This window comes from Pteropus alecto, unplaced genomic scaffold (genome assembly GCF_000325575.1).
Source record: "Pteropus alecto unplaced genomic scaffold, ASM32557v1 scaffold1432, whole genome shotgun sequence".
NCBI classification, from domain to species: Eukaryota; Metazoa; Chordata; class Mammalia; order Chiroptera; family Pteropodidae; genus Pteropus; species Pteropus alecto.
Genome location: NW_006432008.1, coordinates 236,999 through 247,567, shown reverse-complemented (window position 1 = coordinate 247,567; position 10,569 = coordinate 236,999). Strand labels below are relative to the sequence as shown.

General features: G+C 36.4%; 1 protein-coding gene across 1 annotated transcript; it reads left to right on the top strand.

Annotated features, from left to right (window-relative positions):
- Positions 1-9,349: 9,349 nt before the first annotated feature.
- Positions 9,350-10,309, top strand: LOC102883626 (taste receptor type 2 member 46-like). Its single transcript, XM_006907070.1, has one exon. The coding sequence runs from the start codon at positions 9,350-9,352 to the stop codon at positions 10,307-10,309; it is 960 nt and encodes a 319-aa protein (XP_006907132.1).
- Positions 10,310-10,569: the final 260 nt, after the last annotated feature.

Sequence of the window (10,569 nt, the reverse complement as noted above, 5' to 3'; positions counted from 1 at the left end):
CTGACTCCCCAAGACATGAAAGCCAGCCCATACAACAGCTGAACAAAATGACATTTTAATGACTAAATAAATGGATGAATAAACTACATTCGTTCTGGAAAACCAACAAAAACTAAATCTATCACAAAATCTGCAGCTGGCATAAATTTTCTGGTTCTGTTTCTTCGCCATTCAAATGCCTCTAAAAAATCTGCTCACGCCCTTTTCCAATTACTGCCTTAGACTGGGTAAATGAACTGTTGTCAAAAATAAGCTCTAAAATATAAAGTGCCTCATACATAATCTAAATTTAGTATTGCTCTTTTAACAGTACTGATGTGCCTGAGGAGCCGTCTCTATGCAGTCATCCAGACGATTGAGCTGACCATAAGTGTGCCATCTTGAGTATGTGGCTGCCAAGATTACCCTGGAGTCGCCTCCAATCCAGATAGCCAGGGGGAAGAAAGGCGTATAGAGCCTGCATGGGGAGATTTTGGTTAGGATGGGCCTATAAATGATACACATAATTTTCACTCAAAAAACATTGTTCAGATTCACTCACATTGCCATAACCACATGTAAGGGAAGCTGAAAAATATAGTCATTCTGTAGCCTAGAAAGAAGATGGAAACATTTAATTTAGAATATGGATGTTGGAGGGCACTTAGTAACATTTACACTGGAATAGCTAATAAGTTACTGTAAAACAAAAGAAGTTCTGTTTAGAAGTGTGCCATAGCTTGTTCATGTCTCTTTGATAATTTGATATGCCTTTACATCAGTCTTGAATTCATTTCTCTATTTCTTCATAAATTCTAAATAATTCAAGTTTCTACTAAATATTCCTGTCTTCATAAACCCCAAATTGATTCTGCATTGTAACATTTCTCAGTTGGAATGGAGGTCTCCTTTCTGGTAGTGGCTTTATCATGTACATCCACAGTATACTTTGCATATAACTTCTGATTTAGCTTCTACAATATTATGTACTAATTATTTTTGGTTATTAGTTCTAGGTCTTGGGTGTGCTCTTTGAAGTAGAAATAATTGCAATAAATTATTTTTATAAATAAAATTGTATTAACAAAAATATTTGATAAGTAGGAGAATCTTATTAATAAGTAACAAATATGACAAAATTGTGTAAGGTATTTTTTCCCCCTGGCAATTTGTATTCAAAATTTAAAATATTTGCATTTAAATGTATGGCTCAGGGAGATGAAAGTACAAATTAGTGGAAAATAATCTCTGTCATATTTGCATGTTTACATACTTGATTTTATCCTTTTAGTCAGTGGCACAAATGGAAATTTGCAGCTGGTGCTAGGATAAATAGACATCATTTGTGTTTACTCTGAAAATTACATAGTAGCTGTGTGTATTATGATAGGTATTCATGGAGCTTTGTGTCTCTTAACAGAACTGTTTGGTTTAGCATTAGAAGTATAATATAAGTAGAGTGAACTATTTTGTGAGGAACTCTGGAACTACATCACATAGCAAAATTTTGGTTGTACTTTCTGGAAATATGAGGGAAATATTTATAGAAAGCATCATAAATGGGTGTCTATCTGCACCTGTTTAACTACAAAGCTGTCAGTGAGGCACAATAGTAAAGATATTTTTATAAAAATGTCAGTTGGAATGGAGGTCTCCTTTCTGGTAGTGGCAACAGGAGAATTCATCTTGGAAATGCTGGGAAATGGGTTTATTGAACTGGTAAACTGTATCGAATGGGTCAAGAGTGGGAAGGTCTCCTTGGCAGATTTCATCCTCACCAGCTTGGCTCTGGCCAGGATCATTCAACCATTCATAACACTATTGGATTCATTCCTAATAGGGCTATCTCCACATCTGTATGCTATTGGTAAACTAGTGAAAGTGGTTACTATTCTTTGGGCACTAACTAATCACTTAACAACCTGGTTTGCCACCTGCCTAAGCATTTTCTACTTCCTTAAGAAAGCCAGTTTTTCCTACTTCTTTTTCATCTGGGTGAAGTGGAGAGTGAACAGTGGTTCTTATGCTTTTTCTGGTGTCTTTCTTCTTATTGTCTATTATATCTCTTATGCAGGCTGCTCTTAGTGAGTTGTAGTTGAATACTTCTAGAGTGCATGAAAGGAACATGACTTTGCATTTAGATGAAAATAAAATTTTCTACCTTAAAAGTCTTCTTCTTCTTAGCTTGACCTGTGTTATCCCCTTTCTTCAGTCCCTGATGTCTTCACTCCTTTTATTTCTCTCCTTGTTGAGACACACCAAGAATTTACGGCTCAACCTGATAGGATCAAGGGACTCTGGCACAGAGGCCTGCAGGAGGGCCATGAAAATGGTGACCATCTTCCTCCTCCTCTTCATCATTTACTTTATTTCCACTCTAATAGCAAGTTGGATCTTTACTAAGGTACAGAGCTATTAGGCCATGATGCTGATCTCAACTATCTTTCCCTTGAGTCACTCATTTATTGTAATTTTGGGAAACAGCAAGCTAAGGCAGATCACCTGGAGACTACTGTGGCATCTTAAATTCTCTGATAAAAGCAAAACCTTTAGCTTCATGAGCAAAATTTGAAAGAACTTTGTGTATTCTATGGGACAGACCTTAATAGAAAAACTTTTAGGCTCATTTTCAATTTCAAAATTCTTTTATCGATCCTTTTAGGTTTTGTTAAACAGGACTAACATGCCTTTAAGGAATTATACTATCACAAAGTGATCTGACATAATATTCAATTAAAAGCAATATCTCTGCTGTAATAACTCTTGCTGGCAACGAGTATTTGAAACATGAAGGAAAAAAGTTATAAAATATGTAATGGAATATTGATCAATATATAAAACATACAATACAGTATGAATAAATGTATATGAAATTACAGTCATAGAAAAGGAAAAAATAATGCAAATTTTTCCAAAGATAAATTTGAAATTAGAATAGAAAAATGATTGTAAAATGTTAAGTGTAATGTAAGTGTAATAATACTTTATATAAATGTAAAAGTATAAATATTAGTCTGTTTCTAATTTTTGACAAGATCTGAAGTAATAGGAATTTTTATACACTATTCATAGGATTATGAATTGATAAAACAACTTTGTGCAACAGTATGGTATTATGTGATTAAAGTGAAGATGCATATCCTAAGACCCAGTAACCGTACTCCTATTTTTCACATTAGAAAATCTAGTACATTATGTACCAGGATGTATAGGCAAAAATGTGAATGCTACTATTGTCCTTAATAGCTGAAGTTGAGAAGTCATACAAAGGCCCATCAGTTATAAAATGGACAAATAAATTATGGCATATTGGCACAATAGAATACTATGCAAAAATGAAAATGAACAAATTTGATCTATAGAGTTCTTAGTTCCCTGATAGAGAAAAAAAAGACAGACATAGAAAGATAAATTTGTTAAAGCATAATACATATTCAGTATAATGTTTGGACATGTTTGTATATCTGTAGTGGTATTCTGACTGTTGTAATAAAATAACCCAGATTTAATCATAGTAGCTGGGAATGCAAATAAGCAGGTGGGAGAATTTTGCTTGTTAAAGATGCTATTAAAATGTGAAAGAAAGTTTATGTACTGTATTTTTACATAGTGGACATGTACATGCCCATGTGCAAATGCAAAGTACTCATTGAGATCACTTTTGCCATAATTTTTAGAATGGCAGAAATATTTTAAGTTACTTTTGATGAAGTTTTAGGTGAAGTTGTGCTTTTAAGCTAGCCCTGATGCTGAGAATAATGTAAGTATCATGAGGCCCTGGAGAGGATAATATTGGTAGTTCACTCCTATCACAGTGAACTCCACCACTTAAAAAACTGGATGAAGCCATAACTATCAGTTAAAGATCTCCCATTTAGCTGCCATCATCATCATCATCATCATCATCATCATCATGTACGTCATTTAGTGATTTATATTTAAAATATTAACATACATACATTGGACAATGTCTAAGTAATTTCTTAAAGATCATTGTGGGTAACTTACCTTAGTAAATAGCAAAGTTCAAGTCCATCTGAATACATTTAGAAATGGAGTGTTCTTTAGTTTTAAATGTATTACTTGATCAAATTATTTATGGATGCTCTTAAAAATCACAGAATTAAAGCACGGTGCCCTATTTCTAACATTAGAAGTAGAGTAAATGTAAAAGAACTATTGAAAAAATAAATCATAGAATAAGATGGTGTCCCTACGATCGATGTATTATATTTTGATTATTTGAATGATATTTTGAGATCAAGTTCTGTTCCTTAACTCTCCCCATGAGAGCCTGTGGTGATGTCCAAGCAACAGGCAGGGTGCCATCGAAGGAAAACTGGTCACGTTACATCTATTAACAGTTTTTTTCCAACTTTGTGGAGTGTGACTAAACCATGATTTTATATAGTCTGTGACCAAAGTTAGGGAAAAGAAGGGAATTGTTACCACTTTCTTATTAGCACTAATAAAAATGCTTTCTTTAAGAGTGTGGTATTATGACTGTTTTATTCAGTTTTCCCATAGATGATGGTTTATTGGAGAAAAGCAAAAGAATGTTACTAATATAAATCATAGGGCACGGTAATACCAAGAGACTACCTACGGGATTTCTATATTCTAGATGTATTCTTTCTAACCTCCATCATCGTTTCCAATTTCCCCTTGGTAGTTAGGATCAATTACCTCAGCCAACACAGTATCTTCCTTCTTTGCCATTGATTTAGAGGATATAAGCAGTCCAGAGTGGTCAGGTGGCAGTCTTAACTTCCAGTTCAATGGAATCATTGTTGTGTCTCCCGGTAGAAGTGTACCTCCATTTGTCCAATGACCTCCAGGCCAGCAGAACATAAGATCATGAAAATAGAAATTTTGCTATTGGGTTATTAGGTGTAATAGTGAGTGGTGACACTTTCACTTCTACCCCTTGATTGCTGTACATGTACATGTTGGCTACTGGAGAAACAGCGCTGAATATTGGATGCTGATTCTTAGTACGTGTAACCTTCTGGAGAATCTTGCTTTAGCCCTGCAAGATATTGCCACCTAACTGGCACTGTAACTGAGTCTTCAAAAAAGCCATTCCTCCATTCTGTCAAGCCAACTACTTTAGGACGCTGGGGAACATGGTAAGATCAGTGAATTCGAAGAGCATGGGCCCACTGCCACACTTCTCTTGCTGTGAGGTTAGTTCTTTGACCAGAAGCAATATTGTGTGCAATACCTTGATGGTGGATAAGGTATTTAGTAAGTGCATGGAAGCTAGTTTTTGGAGGAAATATTATATGCAGAGAAAGCAAGTCCATACCCACACTAAACATCTATTCTAGTAAGAACAAACTGTTGCCTCTTCCATGATGAAAGCAATCAACCCACCACCAGGTAACTGACTGGTAACCTCGAATGGTACCATATCTGGGACTCAGTGTTCATCTCTCCTACTGGCAGATTGGGCATTCAGCAGATTGGCCTTTGTGAGTGGAAGTTCATGTTGCTAAGCCCACACATAACTTTTGTTTCTGCCACTCTGGTCACGTTGTTTATGAGCCCACTGGGTGATGACAGGGCTGGCTGGGGAAAGAGGCTGGCTATTATCTACAGAAAAGGTCATCTTATCCACTTGTTTATTAAAATTCTCCTCTGTCAAAGTTATCCTTTGGTGAACATTCAGAGAGGTCTGTCCACATACCTCTTTCTCAGATTCCCTTGAACACAACATTCCAATCATGTTCCTTCCAAATCCCTGACCATCCAGCCAGACCATCAGCCACCGTCCATGGCTCGGTATGTAACTGTACCCCGATCCATCTCTCCTTCCAACCAGGTACAATGGTCAGAATTCTGCCCACTGGGACATACCACTGCCCTTTGAGTATGTCCCAGAAAGGGACATTAGCTAAAGTGTTGCTGCTGTTCACTTTTGGATGGTATCTGCTATTGTGCAGAACCATCTGTAAACTAGGCCCATGTCTTCTCTTCCTCTGTCAACTGATCATAGGGAACTTCCCATGAGGCCATAGGTGCGCGAAGGAAGAGACCAGGCATTGTAGCAGGAGTGGGGACCATGGAATTTGGACTACTTCTTCATGTAACTTACTGGTGCCATCAGGATCTGTTTGGACCTGATCATCTTGTCTATACCGCTTCCATTCGATGATTGTGCATGCCTAATTTTATGGCTTGGTGAGTCAGATAACACTTAGTTCATGGTGGGAAGCTCAGATCACATGGAAACTTGATGGTCCATGGTTAGTCTCTATGAAGGCCCAGTAGGAAGCCAAGAACTGTTTCTGTAGTTACAGAGGATGGCAGGAATTTGCTCCAAAATCCTAAGGACTTGCACTGTGATTCACTTAAAGAGGCCTGCTAAAAGCTCCAAACAGCATCCCTATCTCCCCTGATGCCTTCATATGAGAGACAATATAATCCATTTTATTAATATTTCCAGAGGTAAGCAAAGGTTTAAGACTCACGTAACTATAGTTGAAAGCTTTTGTCAGCTGCAAACAGACATACAGAGAGCTTGCTGCTTTGAATGTAGAACTTCAGCCTCAGCAGACAATGCATGTAGATCACAACCATTCACTAGTACAGATGTAAGAACACCATGATCCTCTCCAGAGAAAGTATATTCTTACACAGAAAAATAGGCAAAGAGTAGCAGACCAAATTCTGGGGCATTTCTCCTTAGACAGAGAATAGCTGTTCTCGACCAAATAGACCAAAAACCAAATTCCCAGTTGATGCCATTGTATTCATTTGCTATTGCTGTGTAACAGATTACCACAGATTTAGTGGCTTAAACAAAGAAACACACATTTCTTATCTCACAGTTTTAGGGGGCTCAGGAGTCTGAGCAAGGCTTAGTTGTGTTTTCTGCTTCAGGGTCTCATCAAGCTGCAGTCAAAGTCTGCATTAGACTACATTCTCCTCTGCAGCCTTGACTGGAGAAGAATCCACTTCCCAATTCACTCATATGTTTGGCAAATTTCATTTAGAATTAATTTCCTTTAGAATTTCCACGAGTGACGTCTTGTTTGCCTAATGTTATGGCTTGGTGAGTCAGATAACACTTAGTTCATGGTGGGAAGCTCAGATCACATGGAAACTTGATGGTCCATGGTTAGTCTCTATGAAGGCCCAGTAGGAAGCCAAGAACTGTTTCTGTAGTTACAGAGGATGGCAGGAATTTGCTCCAAAATCCTAAGGACTTTGCACTGTGATTCACTTAAAGAGGCCTGCTAAAAGCTCCAAACAGCATCCCTATCTGCCACTGATGCTTCATATGAGAGACAATATAATCCATTTTATTAATATTTCCAGAGGTAAGCAAAGGTTTAAGACTCACGTAACTATAGTTGAAAGCTTTTGTCAGCTGCAAACAGACATACAGAGAGCTTGCTGCTTTGAATGTAGAACTTCAGCCTCAGCAGACAATGCATGTAGATCACAACCATTCACTAGTACAGATGTAAGAACACCATGATCCTCTCCAGAGAAAGTATATTCTTACACAGAAAAATAGGCAAAGAGTAGCAGACCAAATTCTGGGGCATTTCTCCTTAGACAGAGAATAGCTGTTCTCGACCAAATAGACCAAAAACCAAATTCCCAGTTGATGCCATTGTATTCATTTGCTATTGCTGTGTAACAGATTACCACAGATTTAGTGGCTTAAACAAAGAAACACACATTTCTTATCTCACAGTTTTAGGGGGCTCAGGAGTCTGAGCAAGGCTTAGTTGTGTTTTCTGCTTCAGGGTCTCATCAAGCTGCAGTCAAAGTCTGCATTAGACTACATTCTCCTCTGCAGCCTTGACTGGAGAAGAATCCACTTCCCAATTCACTCATATGTTTGGCAAATTTCATTTAGAATTAATTTCCTTTAGAATTTCCACGAGTGACGTCTTGTTAAGATTTTGTTTGTCTGAAAATGTCAAAAATGCCTTCATTTCCGAGTTTTTTATTTATTGTATTTTCCTTTGAAATTAACATTAATGAAGTATAATTTACATGTAGTAAAATGCTCTCACTTTACTATATAATTTGATGAGACCGAACAGAGTATACACCCTTAAAACATTAACTATAATCAAAATATAGAGCAATCTAATCATCACAAAAGGTATTTTATGCTCTTGTGAAGTAAGATTCCAGGTAACCATAATATTATCAACTGCAGTTTACTGATAACTATACCAAGGCAGAGAATAATTTTAAGAATCCAAGATCTGAGATATATGAAGCAGAGAATCTGGGTTTTCCTTCCTGGTAGTCCAGCTCTAAGTTCCTCTTCTAAAATCCATTATAATATAAACCCTGAAACTGGTTAGAATCTAAGGTTAGAGGCAGATTTTAACATTTATTAACCTTAAAAATATTAAGTAGTCAGAAATGAATTAAACAGAGAAACATAAAAGTGAATACTCATATATAGAGGAGTCTAGACTCTACAATGAAAGCCACATGTTCTTTTGAAGTTTCCGAGGAATATTTATAAAATTTATGAATATTTTAATTAAATAATTAATATTTAAATGTTAAATAGACTCAAAAGACAAACTTTATCAAAGCCCTGACATAGAGATATGTTTGATAACTATTAATAATGGGCTGAAAAAGCTGAAAGAAAAAAAGGATTTAAACCTAGATATGACCTCTCTGAGATTCATTTTCTACTTTTGAAATTATGGGATAATAATTTTTTCCATCCATGAGATATATGCATGTATGTATGCATATGTTTATGTGTGCTTATGTGCTTATGAGTTAAAAATAATAAAATTATACCTAAATGTTAGTTTTCAGCAACCAGCCCTGAGTATTAGCTTTCTTAGAGTTCCCGAGAAACCTGTGATGTTTTAATAGGAAAAGCCTTGGATTCTTTCTGCATAAATCTGACAGTAAAAACAAAAATCTATAGCAACTTCATATAATAATTTAGCATCTGCTGTATATTCAATGTATTGAGTTTTTAAATTTTACTAATGACAAAGTTGACGAACACAAATTATGGAGAGTTTAAATAAAGAAAATTGCAAAACAATGAAATAGAATATGTCTTTATTTGCATGCTAGCAAATGAGAATTCAGCTTTCACGTCAACATTAGTTATGAAATATTCTAGCCTACAGTAGGACATAAAGTGTATGAATAAGACTTAATTTGAGCTGTTGGGGGAATAATAATGTTTTTTACAAAGACAGCATTGAGCTCTTCCATTAGCATACTCTGGCACTTTCCTGCTTGCCACTGTTCACAGAATTTAAAAGAAACAAGAATTTTATGCACATTCAAGATCAGCTGTACATACGGCTTAAGGTCAGAATATTAAAAGATATTAGACTTGGTCTTTTTTTTTTTTTTAGACATGATAAATTTACTACAGAGCATTCTTTCCATCTTTGTAATAGCAGAATTTGTTCTAGGAAATTTTGCCAATGGCTTCATAGCACTGGTGAACTGTATTGATTGGGTCAAGGGACAAAAGATCTTCTTAGTTGATGGAATTCTCGCTGCTCTGGCGGTCTCCAGAATGTGTTTGCTTTGGATATCAGTAATACACTGGTATGCAACTGTGTTTTCTCCAGCTTTATGTAGTTCAGAAGCAAGACTTATTATTAATGTGATCTGGATAGTAAGCAACCATTTTTGTGTCTGGCTTACAACTAGCCTCAGCATACTTTATTTACTCAAGATAGCCAATTTCTCCAACCTTATATTTCTTCACCTAAAGTGGAGAGTTAGAAGAGTGATTCTCACGATACTGTTGGGGACTTCGGTCTTCTTGGTTTTTCATCTTGTATTGGTAAGTATAAATAGAAAAATGTGGATGAATGAATGTGAAGGAAACATCACCTGGAATATCAAATCGAGGGACATCATGCCCCTTTCGTATATGACTGTATTCACGCTTGCAAACTTCGTACCCTTTGCTATGTCCCTGATGTCTTCGCTGCTGCTAATCTTTTCCCTGTGGAAACATCTCAAGAAGATGCGGCTTAGTGGCAAAGGATCCCAAGATCCCAGGACCGAGGTCCACATAAGAGCCATTCAAACTGTGATCTCCTTTCTCTTGCTATTTCTCATTCACTTCCTGATTCTGATCTTTGCAGTTTGGTATTTTAATAGTCTGCAGAATGACTCAGTCTTCTTCAGTGGTCAGGTCCTTGCAATTGTTTATCCTTCAGGCCACTCATTTATTCTGATTTGGGGAAACAAGAAGCTAAAGCAGGACTTTCTCTCAGTTTTACGGCAGGTGAAGTGCTGGCTGAACAAATGGAAAGCTCAACGCCATAGGTCAATAAGAGGTGCATCGTTTGTGTTCTAGCAGAAAATGAAGTGATGGAGCCTTTAACATTTTGAACTCCCTCGTGGTTTTTCCATAGTGTATGTAACCAGATAATTTTCAAATGTTTGCCAAGAAAAGTCTTTCCTAAGCTTATCACATAAAACTACATATACATGTGTATGTATGAAAAATAAAAGAGAAATTAGAAATAACATACCCTTAATCAATTTTTTTTCAGATAAACCATCTAATTATACAAAATACTGTGAGAAAATCCTCAGAATTGTGAAGCCATTTGT